Source organism: Astatotilapia calliptera, chromosome 22 (genome assembly GCF_900246225.1).
Source record: "Astatotilapia calliptera chromosome 22, fAstCal1.2, whole genome shotgun sequence".
Lineage (NCBI taxonomy): Eukaryota > Metazoa > Chordata > Actinopteri > Cichliformes > Cichlidae > Astatotilapia > Astatotilapia calliptera.
The window spans coordinates 7578351-7594100 of NC_039322.1; the positions used below are offsets into that span (position 1 = coordinate 7578351).

The following is a 15750-nucleotide window of genomic DNA, read 5'->3' on the forward strand; positions in this document are numbered from 1 at the left end:
AAAATATTACCGTCGTTATAACACATTCAGCTGCAATTCCACGCAGACTAAATATAAATATATATTTTTTAAAAAAACTTTAAATCATTTATTTACTTTTAGAGTTGCATTTCCCACAAAACTGAGAGCATTTAAAAAAATCCACCTACTCATTATGAAAAAATAAATAAAAATTTAAAATCATTATTTGCATAGAAACACGCAATTTAACAATAAATATATAAAAGTGCAGTCTTTTCAATGAAAACTAACATCCTATAGGATAACACGTTAACCAACAACACAGTTAAAGTTGAAAATCTGTCGTTCCCAGTTTCTTCTTCTGTGGGGCTTCACGGCCGTTTCGCAGCAATGATTCGTTGAGACCTCGACAAATGCCCGCCTTCTGTAAAACCAGCCAATCGTTGCAGCGCACGGTCTCCACCCCTTCATGGTGTATTCTGAGAGGGAGCGTGTCCCAGGCGCCTGGTATTTTTGTTTCTGGGTAAGAACTTGTACTACTAAATCATAGATTTACAGCGCATACAGTTCAAATTATTTGGGAACGCTACAGAACCCAGCACATCTTTCTGCTCAGGTATTAATCACGGATTATTGCACTTTTGCATGCTTAGTTTTGTGCTAGTAAAGTAGGTGCTAATAGTAGCATGTTGCTCAGAAGGCTAGCATTAGCATGTAGATTTAGTCCAGCATTAGCATTCACTTAGAGATGTAGCTACAATCCTTTTTTTCCGAAAAACCTGCTTATAACGCCATTAAATCACAGGAATAGTCACATATTTCGATGTATTTATACATGTTAGGGATTAATTATGCATGTTTACTGATAATAAAACACACATAGTATCCAATAAGGATTCTTTACATAGCTTAGCCCCTCTCACAAGATAAATTAGTATGTGATATACATGTTCGTCATACAAGTGCACTTAAATATATTATTTCTGCAGAATGTTTAGTTGTTGTTTTGTACTTTTGATCTGCTATGACATGCACCCCTGTAGTATTTAACAGCCATAGATATGGTAATTTTATTTATTCATCTATATTTTGACTAGTTATAATTACAGACCAACTTTTTAGAAATTCACTTTGATAAGTAACATCTATAATTAGATACCCAGAGATCTTTTTTATTTTTTCAAAATGTTATTAATAACTTTGTCTTTGCATAACTTTAATAGCTAGTCAAAAACTTATAACTGACATGTATTCAAACACCATTGCAGGCATTTATATTTAATATTTTTATTTTATAATTTACATGTTTGTTACCTACTTTAGACTAGTTGTAGTTCTCTTTAATTCAGTTTTAATCAGTTAAAAATAATTATGATGATCACTTAAGTTGCTCCTGAAAACAGTGTTTACTGTAGATCATTAAATGTTATTTGAGAAGTAAAAATTAAACTATGAATATGTCGTTTTGGAATTTTAACTAGTTAGAATATATGTCACACAGTTTTGTAACATTACATTTTTTACTAGTACCAGCTATATTTAGAAAAATGGGTAATGGGTACAACAAATCACTGTAACATATGTAAACATATGTGGAAATGTAATATACAAGGTAAAAACTGAGTTTCTACAATTCTAGCAAGTTTGAAAGTCAATGTTTGATAGGACCATCTATATTCTTCAATGCAGCCTTGATTGTTTTAGACATGCTTTATTGTCATTTCTTTAAGAAATCTTCTCCAGGCTTCTTGAAGGGCATTCAAAGGTTTTCTTTGGAAGTTGCTTGCTCTTTGTTCCGTTCTCTGCCAATATCATCCCACACTGCTTCAGTGATGTTGAGGTCAGCCTGTGACTGATAGTGTTCAGTTGTGTGCTTTTCTATCCAGGTGTGCTTTTACTACATTGACAGGGATCATTGTCATGCTGAAAAATGAAGTTGTAGCCAATCAGATGCTTTCCAAATTGTATCGCATTGTGGTAAAAATCTGTGTGCATTCTATCAGTTTTGACAAGATCCAGCTTCCTCAGATTTATTAAAGACACAACGCACACCATGCTGAGATGTACTATATATCAGCATATATGTTTGGACAACAGCTCTTTTGGAATCACCTTGTTCATCCAAAAATACTATTATATGTCTGTCAGACTGTGCTATCATTGTCATTTTTCATAAGCTCAAACAAACTAAAACTAAATGACAACACATAATATGTTTTGTGACAGGCTGCTAATAAGTAGTCTGATATGTATAAACATGCTGTCATCGCTTCACTTAGATTTGTTTTTATACTCAAATAATTCAATAATTAAGCTAAATGGCTTGAAAACAAAAATACTCTGAAAGTGGTACAGAAATGGATGAAAACGCTCCCAGTGTCCAAAGAAACACTTTGAAAGAGCTTCAGAAAGCCTGGTAGTGTTGAAAACCACTTTAAAAATTACAGGAAAGTCTGGTTGAGACAACACACAAAGAGATTTGGGGGGGGGGTTGAATCACAGATGAACAAATGAACTGGGCATATGCTTGATAAAATACAGACATATTAGAAATGTAGTTGCTGATATATGCAATTCTTACAAGTGAAAAGTAAACTGTTTCTCTGTGTGAAAATGTAATTTTGTAAAAACAAAGAATTTAATGTGTTTTCTTTGAAAGTCAGATTGTTAGTAATAAGTCTGATTGATTAACTGAAAAGATTCAATTTAGTAACATAAAATTTTATTATAATGAGAATAAAATATAAACAACTTGTTTTATTTTTTAGGGAATACAGAGTGTCAGTGTTTTTTCTTTGCAGATGCTTAAAGCAAAGTCTCACATTTGTCTGAAAAAACTCAGGCCAAATATTTTCATCTTTATTAGAGTTATGTCAAATTTCAGGTCCATTCTGAAATAATAGTTTTCTGAAAAAAGCATTTTAATGGATGATGGTAGTGGTGTTGAGCCATAGTACCCTAAATATTCGAAGGGCCGTGCTCAAGTAGTTTTCCAGATAGTGAAATTTCAAATTCCCTCTGAAAAGATGAAAACTAATGACAGTAGGGACCTGAAATTTTTAACACTAATGTGATTTTTTTCAGAGAAATTTGACATGGCCTGGATCCAAGACATTTTATGAAAATACAAAACATAAAATAAAACGACATGATGCGATAAGGAAATGGTTGTTACTTGTTGTTTGTGCCATGATGCACTTTTTCTCACTGTGATGTATTAGAACTATTACTCTTTATGGGTTTTAGTAGGGGAAGATAAAAAATGTGCAAGAAAAACGTAAATAATTATTATTAAGATCATAACATTTTGAAATATCAGCTACAGTTTTAACTGTTTAGTTTCAGTCATTCATCTTCATACAAATTTAGGACAAATTTGTCATTGTAAAAGCAGGGAAACGTTCTCGTCCACTGTTATTTTGTTTGGTCTGTCAGATCTTAATCATGCTGATTTGTCATGCATTATCCATCCAGTTTTTGTCTTGAAAGCGTCGTCTTCTGTAGACTGAGGACTGAAGAATTTCATCTCTGTCTCTTTTAAAACAGCATACAATGGAGGATGGTCAAGATTTTTCTCTTTGTGGGAAAGCAGCTGTGACTGAAGCCAATCTAAGTAAGTCTGAATGCATTGCAAGTAAACAGCTACTTAGTAAAGCTTGTATTTAAGTCACTTTTGCTGATAAACCTTCACATAGTGACTGTGCCTAATACTAGGGCTGCACGATTAATCGTTAGAAAATCGCGATCTCGATTCATACTTATGTGCGATCTCATTTCCAAATGACAACGATTAAAAAAAAAAAAAAAAAAAAAGATGACGACGACGATTGTACCTCATTTTGATCCGGGACGTAATCTGTATGAAAACAAGCGCTCACTCTTCCTGCTCAACAAATGACAAGGGCGGAGCCTTATACCACGTGATACAGAAGCTGTGCCGTGTGATGCTAAAATTAGCAGGGAAAAAAAACAACGGCGAGCACGTCAGGGATGACGAGAAAGTGACAGGAGAAAATCCGTCCCGGTCAACCACCCAAACATCAATAACGGGAACCTTATACAGCGCTTCCCTATACCCGTCGAACTCCCGCAGGCACAAAGAAATTACAGAGGCTATCACTTATCACCTGACCAAAGATATGGCTTCCATCAACACTGTGCAAAACGAGGGATTTAGGAAAATGATCAACACCCTAGACAAACGCTACACAGTGCTGTCCCGCAACAATTTTTCTATTGTTGCACTACCTGCTCTATACACGCAGTGTCGAGCAACGGTGGAGACGGAATTTCAAGCAGTACAACATTTTGCGGCAACAACAAAACGTGAGACATTTGTTGTTTTTATGTTTATTTATTGTTTTTATGTTCAGTCTCAACTGTTACGAAGTTGATGTGCAGTTAATAAGTGCAATAAATATTTATACTGGAAAAGAAAATCGTGAGAGAATCGTGATCTCAATTCTAAGCCAAAAAATCGTGATTCTCATTTTATGCAAAATCGTGCAGCCCTACCTAATACCAGTTCATTTAAAAAGCCTTACCTCTTCGTAAAGGTTTACATTTCTGATTACTTTGATTTCTATTTTTCAGGAGATGAATACTACTGGAAGCTCGTTGCGGACTTCATTGGTCCTCAATCAGGAGAAGAATTAGAGCTTGAAAAGGGCCCCTGCAAGAACAGATTTATGATCCAAGTAGGACTTTTGAGAGAGGACAATAATTTTCCGTGGATCGCCATTGTGGATTGGCTCAAGAGGATCTTCCCCGCACATCAGTCAGCAGATTTTCGCCGTTTGATTGGAAGAGGCATTGCCACAACACTGAGTCTTGGATATGATGCAAGGCTGGTCTTCCTGGAATCAGATGTCAATTTTAATTTTGTTGGACCAATATGTGATAGCATTGGAGTCGAGCGGCAAGATCTTTTGGAAATGAGAGATTTTTCAGATCGGGCAAAGTCGATCGAAGTCACAAACGGCTTGATTCTTGAACTAAGCAACTTTGTGAGCAGGGAGAAAATTTCCCCAATTGTTCTAGTAAGTTGGCTTAGAAACTTCAACTCACAGTACTGTAAGAATGGCAATGTTCAAAGGGCATATCAAGTCCTCAAAGCCAAAATAAAAAAGTTAAAGGCGTTTTGCTGCAATTCAGAAACAAGAAGTAACAGGAGGAATGCATTGGTTGAAAATATGCTTCAAAGTCCGTTTGAACTGGTTCAGATAAAAGAGCCAAAGCTTATTGTAAAGAAACGCATGAGAAGAGATGAGAGCATATATTATGAAAAAGTTATAATCAAAGAGGAAGACGAGATTTTTGAAATCATGGAAAGTGAGGAGCCTGAGATGGACAGAGATGAAATACGAGGACAAAACGATCATGCTGCTGTACATAGAAATTATGAGGATATGGATGTTTCCAACAGTGGAGACGAAACCTCGGGTAACACAGCAGAGTCTATGACTGTTCTTGACATCGCAATGCTGACTGTCCATAAACTGTCCAGTGTGTACAGTGGGAAAACAGAAGTGTGCAAGCAGGTTTCCCTGGATCTCCTTAAAAATCAGTACGCTCTGACATTCAAAGACAATCCAGCTATGGCAGTGTTTGAGAAGAAGCTCGAGGCAATGCATGAACACATTTCCCTTGTCTCTCCTGTCATGTTTCTAAACTACAATGCCAATTTCCTCGTTGATGTTCACGATGTAGTGGAACAGCACATATTTGACTTTGAAAAGGAGATCATTGAGTCAGCGGGAGAGAAACTAGGCCGTGATAAGCTCCCTAAATTCAAGAACTTTGTCAATTTTCCAGAAAGCGCCACCTCACGGTATATTCACATGGCTTGTGATATCCTGAGCCCTCGCACCCCCGAGAAGAAAAACTACAGGAAGTACTGGGTGGCTTTCTGTGAGGAAAAGAATAATCCCTCCAGACTGGCGGTAAATCACTCAAACAGATTCAACACCTACTTTGAAGCTGCTGCGGGTCTTATCCACCACCACAAAGAGATCGCTCTCTTCTTCTCAGATTTGCTGTCGCTGAACAATGATAAATGCCCGAACATTATTCTGGAGAGTGTTGCCGCAGATGCGAACGACACTGTGATTCAGAGCCTCGTATGTGTTCTGGCAATTGTGTACTGCAAAATCCTCGGTCCTTACTGGCAGCTTCTGAAGAGTGGAGGAGAGTACGCTCTCTACAGCCAGTACTTACTCTATCTCTACCAAAAATTTCTCGATTGGTCCAAAGATCCTTCAACTCTGCTGGAACCAGAGGAGGCTACGGATGTCTTTCTGCAGTACCCACTGCAAGAGAAAACCTTTGACGGAGTGTTTCACTACTGTGGGCAGTGGCACACGAATCGAGATCTGATCAGAGCTTGCTTGAAGAGGACGATAAAGGTGATTGCTTCAGTCACTGAAGAACACCTCAAGGATTTTCTGCCAGGAGGAAAATTTTCCCAAATTCCTTCCACCAATTTGAGCTTGCAGTTGGTCAGTTGCACATTCTCTGTTTTGATGGCGGAGTACCCTTTTGGCCACACATACCCCTACAAGAGGAAAAGGCCTGAGAAGTCAACAAAGTACTCTGTAGATGAGAACTTGTCATCAGGCAGCTCCCAAGAAGACAAATACCAATCTGCTTCATCTGATGAGAGCTCTGACGACTCTGACTTTTCCATTTTGGAAGTTAGAAGGAGGACCTCAAAAGAAACCCGCAGTCCACAGATGAGAAAAGGTTATGCCAGCAAAATAGAAAAGGCAATAAAGGTGTACGAGGAGATAGAGGAGAACATGGACAGGGATTACATAATAGCTCAAGTGAATAGAAACGGAGGGCCATGCAAAACTCAGCAGGATGTCGATAAAATGATGCTGCGTTTCGATGGAAAATCCCGAGCTGAGAAACGGGAGGGGCTGCGCTGCGAGATCGTGTATCAGAAAATGATTCTGAACAACACAAACTCTCACCTGGATATGGTTTTCCACAACAGCACACAAATGGCACTGAAGCTGAAGCTTGCACTTCCGCGCGTAAAGCCTGGCTACTCTATCGTTTTGGCGCCTAGAAGGACCAAAAAGAAGCCCGTGCTCCAGGACACGACGGAAGCTGCGACCGGTCCGAGTCAAAGCAGCAGCGGCACATGAGTGCTTTAACTGTATGATATCTAGAGAAGAGGTCAAGAGGATGAAATCTTATCATGTGACTTCCTCATGTGACTGCATGGCTTCGGACTAAGCAAAAACACACTTATCACATAATGTATTATTTTGTACATGCCATTAGTTGGAAAGACTGGATATTTTTATAAGTTTTTTTTTTTTTTTTGCGACAATGTCGATGAGTTTGTAACTAATCCTTACATAAAAGATGTGAAATTGACCACTGTCAAATTATTTTACTTAATTTATCAACCAAACGACAAAATGTCTGGATGTTGTTGTTGGTGACCTCGTGTTTGTCAGATCTGAAGGGCATTTGTGTTTGTATCACAAGCCTCAGTGTGAGTGAGTTAATCAGCGACAGTTAGTCGTGTCAAGTTGAGCTGAGTTAATCATGTCAACGAGTTCATGATCATAAACTCTTGCGCCCCCTTGTCCTTTAACCCTTGTGTATTGTTTGGGTCTGCTGGATCCATTTTCTGAATTCACTATAAAGAAAATCATTGTGTTTATTGTTTTAACCTTAAACTCAGAACACAAAACAACATAAAGGGTTAAATAAATCTAAATTATTTAAAGCTAAATAAACACCACACAAAGGTAAAAAACAAAAATAGGGTGGCAGTGGGATTGCTGTATCGAAAGTCATAGTATTGGGATCTTCTCTTCTTTTTTTTTTAATTATTAAAATGCTAGAGAAGAGCAGCAAAGCCCATTGTTTGGCTGAAATGAATCTAATTAGCTGTTAAAGTAGAGGGCGATAGTGTCGCAATTTAAGCAACAATCAGTGTTAACTTCCCACAAAAACAAAAAAACAAGCAACCCCCCCTTTAATTATTTTAAAGGTAACAGTTGTTTACAATGAGCCGTCTGTGAGTTGCCCGCTGGATCGCAAACGAGAGAACTCCAAGGCAGATGGTGCCTTCACGGTTGTCGGAATGTCTAGAATTCCTTATCGAGTATGAAAACGCTCCAACAGAGTTAATGTCCAAACGTGTTATATTATACGCTGCTTTAAAAAATTTGGAGCTTGTATGTGTCAGAGAACCACTGTAAGAATAGGGAAAACCCGCGGTGCTGTAGGAAATGGCAGCATACCAGAGAGCGGTAATTAAAAATGACTTGGAGGTCATAAACCACCTTTACAATTCACGATACAACTTTGCAGCGAACCTAGTGTGGAATGTGTGCTTTGCTTAAGTAGAAAAAATGCAAAATTGAAGCACATAAAAGCCGAAATAAAAAAATTGAAACCGATTATTAAAGTTCCGAACAGTTTCGAAGGCAGCCGAAGGGGCGGAACTTTGCGTAAGCGTCCTCTGTTTCGAGTCCCTGATAGGGAGGTATGGAGGAACACGCTGGACACAAGCTGAGGCAAGCGTTTTATTAGCGTTTCTCTGTTGAATTAGCCGGACTAAGCGCGACCATGTCCGGTGGGTGGTGGAGCAGTGCCGCGGTGAGCCACGGGCTCATGGCTCTGTTCGCCATGGGTTCCTGGATTTCTGTCAACAGTCTGTGGGTCGAGCTCCCGGTGATTGTCGGCGTGCTGCCCGAAGGTAGGTTGTAGGAAGCTCCAACAACCCCACGCTTCCCCGCTTTGACCTTTCCCCTACTAATCCATAGCGTGTATCACAGCGTTTCCACATTATTTGAGTTCATTGGTTTTATTATATAGGCTCTGGAGGCGGTGGTGGACAATAACAGCTAGCTCCACCTTATTGTTACATTATCAGTCTATGCATTCAAAATTGGTTAGGTGTAGCGTTCAAATGTAGTTGTGTTTTCGAGTTTTTTAAGAGATGGCGCTCTTACTTAGTTCCTGAGCTGTTGTTAATGTGCAGGTTTAGACTTTACATACTAAACTGCTAAACCTGTCATCATTATCTGCAGTATAGTTTATATGCTGTTATATCCGATGTTATGTAGTTATAACTCCTGCATTAATACTGAAATGCTTCAGTGTTATATATTTACAATATTATTTCTGAAGCCCAACATTTACTCCATGGTCTCTATAATTTCATTTGTTTTGGAACTTTTCACCACCAAAATTGAAAATTAACTATAACAGATGATACCAGTTTACATTTTAACTATGTTTTAAGCAAATTGCTTCTTTATACCTTTGTCGTAAATGATAAAATAATGATAGACTGAAAGGTAACCTTTATTATTCCATTGTTTTTCTATAGCCACGCTGTACATATTTAGATGTTTGTTTACTTATTACTTCAATTTTGCATACTTTACTATTTTTCCACATTGCCTGGTGCAAACCAAATGCTTCCTATAGATTTACTCATTTACCTATGTACACTCAGTGGTTACTTTGTTAGGTACACCTGTTCAGCTGTCAGTCACGTAGCAACAACTCATTGGATTCAGGTATGTAAACATGGCAAAAATGATGTTGAAGTTCAAACTGAGAATCACAATGGAAGGAAAAAAGATGATTTAAGTGCCTTTGTTGGTGTCACTGAATTGAAACTGCTTATCTACTGGAAGTTTCCCCATGAACATCTCTGGAGTTTCCAGAAAATTATTTAAAAGTGAAAAGCTGTCTACTGTGTAGCTCAGCAGCTGCACAAACTTGAAACCTTAGCAGCCAAAACAACATTGGATCACAGTCCTGTTGTCTAAGAACAGGAAACTTAGTCTACAGTTCACACAGGCTAAACCCCCCCCCCCAAAACTGGACAGCAGAAGATTGGAAAATGTTTCTTCATCTGATGAGTCTCAATTTCTGCTGCAAAATTTAGATGACAGGGTCTCAATTAGGCGTAAAAACATGAAAGCATGGATCCATTCTGCCTTGCATCAATGAGGCTGCTGGTGTAATAAGGTTAGGGATATTTACTTGGCAAAGTTTGGGTCTCTTAGTACCAACTGAGAATCATTTAAATGCCACAGTCTGAGTACTGCTGCTCACCGTGTCCATCACTTTAGGACCACAGTCTACCCATCTTCTGATGAGTCATGTGTCATGTCACAGTGCTCAAATAATCTCAAACTGGTTACTTGAACATGACAGTGAGTTCACTGTACACTAATGGCCTCCAGTCACCAGATCCCAGTGCAATAGAGTTCATCTGGGATGTGGTGGAGATTCTCATCGTGGATGTGCAGCTGACAAATCTGCATTATCTGTGTGATCCTATCATGTCAATATGGACCAAAACTCTGAGAAATGTTTCCAGCATGCATGAATTCTAAGGGCAGTAAGGGATCCAACCCAGTACTTGCATGGTGTACCAATTGAAGTGATTGGTGAATGTATAATATCAGTATAATAGCCCAACGATATACTGTCAGAATTAAGTGCTTCATCATGGGATGATATTTATGAGAAAACTTCAGTGGGTTCATCACATATTTGTAGGGGTGTTATGACCCAGTCATGATCAAGAGACCAGGTGTATGTTTGTTTTAGTTTTTAAGCTATTTTTTTAAAATTATTCATCCACTCAAAGTCAAAACTGAGGTATGAACATAACCGTGGTTTTCAATAAATGTTACACAGCTGCATGTTAGATATAACTAAACTTTATTACAGGCTAAGTGTCATCTTGATCTAAAACTCAAATCTACAACTAAAATTTTCACTAAATGCATTCCTCTGTTTGACACATATTAGGGCCAATCTGAGAAAACACACAAAAAAACACAAACTAAAAATTTCCTGTGTTGCAGTTTATGTTTGAAAATGGCTAATATTCTGTCAGACTGGCTCATATCCAGCTTACTTACACTTTCACTGGTCAGAGGTTTCTTGCTTATATCCATTTAATGTCTTTGTGGTTATCCAAAGGATAAGAGTTTACTGCCTGATGAGGGCAGCAAACTCACAATATTGAACTTACTGTGAACTCAGGGAGTAGGTCGCAGCATCACTCTATAACAAAATAACTCTTGATGCAATAAAAACAGATTAGCATCGTTTAATAGAAACATACATGCACAAAATTGTTTTGGAAAAGCACCTTAAGATCAGCAGAATAATGTGGTATCCTTATTTTTTTTTAAAAGAACACAAATATGAATTCAAAAGAATCAAAACACATTTATTAAACAAAATTGTAAAAATGTGTTCTTATTGAGATCTTATTACTTTAACTTGTTTGTTTTGCTTCTCTTTTAGGCTGGAACCTGCCTGCTTACCTCTCAGTGCTTATAGCATTTGGGAACCTGGGACCAATAGCAGTGACCATCACACACCACTGTGCGCCTGGGCGCTTAAACGAACGCCTCGCCATCCACTGCATCCAGATACTGGCAGTGGTGGCGTCCGCTTTTCTGGCCGTCTTCTGGTGGCACACTGTCATGGTGGCAGGAGAGCAGAGATCCGTACCGTTCCTGGTCTTGACTTTCGTGTTATCGATTGTTTGCTGTACGTCCAACGTGACCTTTCTGCCTTTCATGTTCCGGTACCCACCTCAGTATATCCGTACTTTCTTCATTGGTCAGGGTTTCAGCGCCTTGTTCCCTTGTATTGTGGCGTTGGGACAAGGTGTTGGCAAGCTGGAGTGTAAAACTGTGAACGGCACAGTGCAACCAGAGTATTTGAAAGAGAACTTTCCCGCCCAGAATTTCTTCTGGTTCTTGTTTGTGATGCTCTCAATCTCTGCTCTGAGTTTCCTGGCTTTGACGCGAAGACCGTCAGAGTCAACGCAGGGTTCACAGCCACCGCCACCGCAGGAGTCTGACAGTGGTGCAGCAGCAAAGGATGAAGAAGAGACGCACCGGCTGTACAACGGAGGGACGCCAGTGTCTGAGGAGCAGGTGCAGGTGCGGGTGGAGGAGCAGCCACCGGCTCAGACATTTTGGACACCACGAAACATCTTCCTGCTTGTGCTGCTCGCCATCTCCAACGCCCTCACCAATGGAGTCCTCCCATCTGTGCAGAGCTTCTCCTGCCTGCCCTATGGCACCATGACCTTCCACCTCTCTGTGGTCCTTGGAAACATAGCGAATCCCGTAGCGTGTTTTCTGGCCATGTTCGTTGTCCTCAGGTGAGAACATAGAAATAAAGACTTATTTGTGAGATTTCATTGTTATATTTGGACTTCTTCTCATGAAAACTTGTCTTTTCCAGATCCTCTACACCTCTGGGATTTTTGGCTTTGGTGGGTGGTGTATTTGCTGCTTATCTCATGGCGTTAGCGGCCCTCAGCCCCTGCCCGCCGCTCCTAGGAAGCCATGCTGGTGTGGCTTTAGTGGTGAGTGGGTTCATATATTTCTGGGCTGGGGTGTTACATCCCGTCAAGGAGGCTGAGACACATCCTGAAAATGTCGTACGCAGCCACAAAAACAACTTTGAACAAAGAGTAGATGTTGTGTTTATTATTTCAGCAGAAATAATCTGGTCTGTAAGCCAAGGCCAGAAATAACAAGCAAACAAAGCTGTTTATAGAGGCAACAAATGTTGGATGGGTGATGGGGAAGGGAATGATCCTCTGGAAGTGGTGGCCATCTTAGCTCCTTACGTAGCCTGTGGTTCTCAGTTAGGAGCTGTAAACATGAGCAATTTGATTTATTTATTTAAACAAATAAATGAATCAAAATTACTATTTTTAAGCTTAATGTTTAAATAAAATTAGTTAACATCTATAGTATAACAACAATGGATACATTTCTAAATGGGCATGATAAATAAAAATAAAGCTGATTTTATATAAAGAAAGAAAACGAATTCCCAAATTTAAACTAGTAATTTTAGGGAATATCATTAAGCCCTTCCTGGTTCGACCCTCAAAGGGATTTGTGTCTCCTCCCTGAGGATCTTTTCGCTTTTAGGTGAATGTACAATGCGCCAAATCAAAGCAAACTAGGAACTAGAAATTTTAAGGTTAAAGAGTGCCTTCATAGAGCCTTTGATTATGCAGGTCTGCAAAAAAAAAAATTCAGCTTCATGGGATATTTTTGTTAAATTTTATGTTTGTTATGCTGCTGAATCCAAAAATGATTTCCACTTCCCTCTATCATGTACAGTTTTGCAAAACATGAGGAGTTTACATAAAAAAAAAAGCACAACAGCGATGAAAAAAAAAATCAATATTTTATTAAAATGAACCATGCATACTTTTTCTGAGATTTCTTACCTTTCACTATGAACAAAATAAACCTGTTGGGATGTGATCATCTGAGCTCCTCACACCGCCAAACCCACCCTACCCTCCCCCTCCTTCTGATCCCCCTCAATTCCTCACATTTTCTATTTGTATTTCTCTCGAGTCTCACGCTTAGAAATATTAAATTACTGTAAGAAATCATTATTGGATATGTTTTTCTGACTCAAGTATAAGACACCAGATTTCAGTTTGAAAAGGGAAATTGTACACGTACCGGTAATTAAACTATAAAACTGACGTGATGGAATTTTAAAGAGATTTTTCACGGTTTCAGTGAAAATCTATAAGAAACAGTCAACATATCCTATGCAGTTTTTTGGTTGCAGACCTGCATTATTTAGTACTGGATGATCAGTTGTCTTTGTGTTTAAGAATCAAAAATCCCAAGAGATTTTTTTTCACTTCATATTTAACATTTCTGCATGTTTTTATTTATTTAAACATTTTTCCTATATATAGTCATCACATTTTTTGCTGTGATGCATCTTGTATAAAAATTGTTTTAAATTTTACCCCTGAACTTGTACTGAATACTTTTCTGACCTTTAATAATCATGATTAAGAAGTCTACTAATGACAGCTTCCTGAGAATAATAGCCCATCTTTATAGTGAGCTTTAAATATAGCCTGCTAGCTGTGTTAGTGTCATAAAACCTCACAATCAGTGAAATCTTGTTGCTTGCTCAGTAACGATACCTGGAGCAGGTTGCGATATGCCGATCGGTGATTATAGGAGTGTAAATTACACTCACGCGCACCCAGTTCCTCAGTCAGTGTACTTTATGAAGCAAAACAGTACATTGGTATAACTTTACCTCTGAAAATGAATCCAAATGCCTTCATAAGCAGTGAGAATTGTAGACAGGAGTCCACATGAGTTACAACAGATCTTTAGAGGCCCACACTCCTTCAGTCTCATCACATTTTCTTCTGTTTTTAAATAATATCCTTCACTGATTTCACCTGCCCATTTGTGCCCCCTACAGGTCATCTCCTGGATTTTTTTCACTGGTGCCTTTTCCTATCTGAAGGTGGTGATTGGTACGTTGCTTCACGAGGCGGGTCACGCCGCCCTGCTGTGGTGCGGCATCTCCATCCAAGCCGGCTCTCTTATCGGAGCTCTCGTCATGTTTCCTCTGGTCAACATCTACAACGTGTTTACCAGAGGCCAAGAATGTGTCCAAGAATGCAGTTAGCAGGAGTGAGATGAGTGCAGTTTTTCTGTAAGCACACACGCCTCTCGTTCCTGCCCCATGGGAAATGGCCAAATGAATTCTGTTTTTGTGGTTCCTGAGAGATGTATTGTGTATTTCTTGCAGCTACTTCTTCTTGAGGATCATGTCTCACATGAGGCAGCCTCTCCTGATTCAGAGGTCTCAAGTCTGTGGAAGTAAAAACATTCCCAAATAATGGGAGCATTGTGTTGCAGGATTGGCCATGGGGGATGTAAAATGCATATGATGCTGTAAAACCTTTAAAGTGCTTTGTGCTTTTTATAATGAACCTTTGTAGGTCAGGTTGTTTATCGCAGCAGAGGAGCTGCTGATGGACTTTTCCCATCTCAGCTATCACGTGAAAGGTTATTTGCACTCAGACACAACAGCTAACTTGTTCGTCCTCATGTACTGATGCTGAACCGAATGATTCACTAACTACATTCTTTCAATGTAGAAAGGCAGCATTAATGTTTTATTTTATATTCAGATGTGTTGCTACCTCCTTTTTATGCCAGGAATAGATTTTTTTAAAACAGATTATGATTTTCTGTTAAGCTCCTCATGAAAATGGTAGAATTTATAACGAAGTAACTTTTTGCAGTCAGATCCATTCAGTTCTTGATCTCTCGGCTGAACTGGGAACACCTTGGTGTTCTCCTGGGCAAGATGGAGGCGGCAGCTGGGGAGAGGGAGGTCTGGGCTTCTCTGCTTAGGCTGCTGCCTCTGCAACCTGGCCCTGGATAAGCGGAAGAAATGGATGGATGGAAAGTTTTCTTTAGATTTAAGTTTACTTGACATTTGGGATGTTATCTTAAGGGAACGATACATGCCTGACAGTCACTAATCAGTGAACAAGGAATTTTATTTCTAAGTCCTTAAAGTAATGATTTTGCGTCTTTGATATGCAGTTAATGTAATTTTACTAACCATGCTGCTACCCAGCATCAGCTTTATTAAACTCTTCTGTTTACACAGGAAGAACATCTGTTAAGCTGCCTTGAGGATTTCGATGTAATACTGGGCTTTTTGTTTTATTACCAATGAAATGTTATTTGGTAATTTCAAATGGATTGAATTTTGCATTTATGTAATTCATGGATTTTGTTTTATTTTGTTTTTTTCTTCTTTTTACGTTGTCTTGTATAACAATGTTATGAATAAAACTGTTCATGGGTAAAACTGCTCTTTGTTGTTTTAAAATATCAGTATTGAGGATAGTTTGGTTTTTGCGTTTTGTATTTTTGAGCTTGCAGTTTGTTCTGGAAAGAGTTTTTTTTT

General features: G+C 38.8%; 2 protein-coding genes across 3 annotated transcripts; both read left to right on the forward strand.

Annotated features, from left to right (window-relative positions):
- Positions 1 to 332: 332 nt before the first annotated feature.
- On the forward strand, positions 333 to 7953 carry LOC113014929 (uncharacterized). 2 transcript variants are annotated; one of them, XM_026156791.1, is made up of 3 exons: positions 333 to 484; positions 3508 to 3574; positions 4555 to 7953. In XM_026156791.1, the coding sequence occupies exons 1-3, from the start codon at positions 431 to 433 to the stop codon at positions 7110 to 7112; spliced, it is 2679 nt and encodes an 892-aa protein (XP_026012576.1). In that variant the 5' UTR covers positions 333 to 430; the 3' UTR covers positions 7113 to 7953. The 2 variants fall into 2 exon arrangements, with proteins under 2 accessions (XP_026012576.1, XP_026012577.1); XM_026156792.1 differs by having other exon boundaries at positions 440 to 577.
- Positions 7954 to 8068: 115 nt separating this feature from the next.
- slc52a2 (solute carrier family 52 member 2) lies at positions 8069 to 15542 on the forward strand. The gene is made up of 4 exons (XM_026156824.1): positions 8069 to 8683; positions 11266 to 12136; positions 12220 to 12343; positions 14242 to 15542. Exons 1-4 carry the CDS (start codon positions 8554 to 8556, stop codon positions 14449 to 14451), a joined length of 1335 nt encoding a protein of 444 aa, XP_026012609.1. The 5' UTR covers positions 8069 to 8553; the 3' UTR covers positions 14452 to 15542.
- Positions 15543 to 15750: the final 208 nt, after the last annotated feature.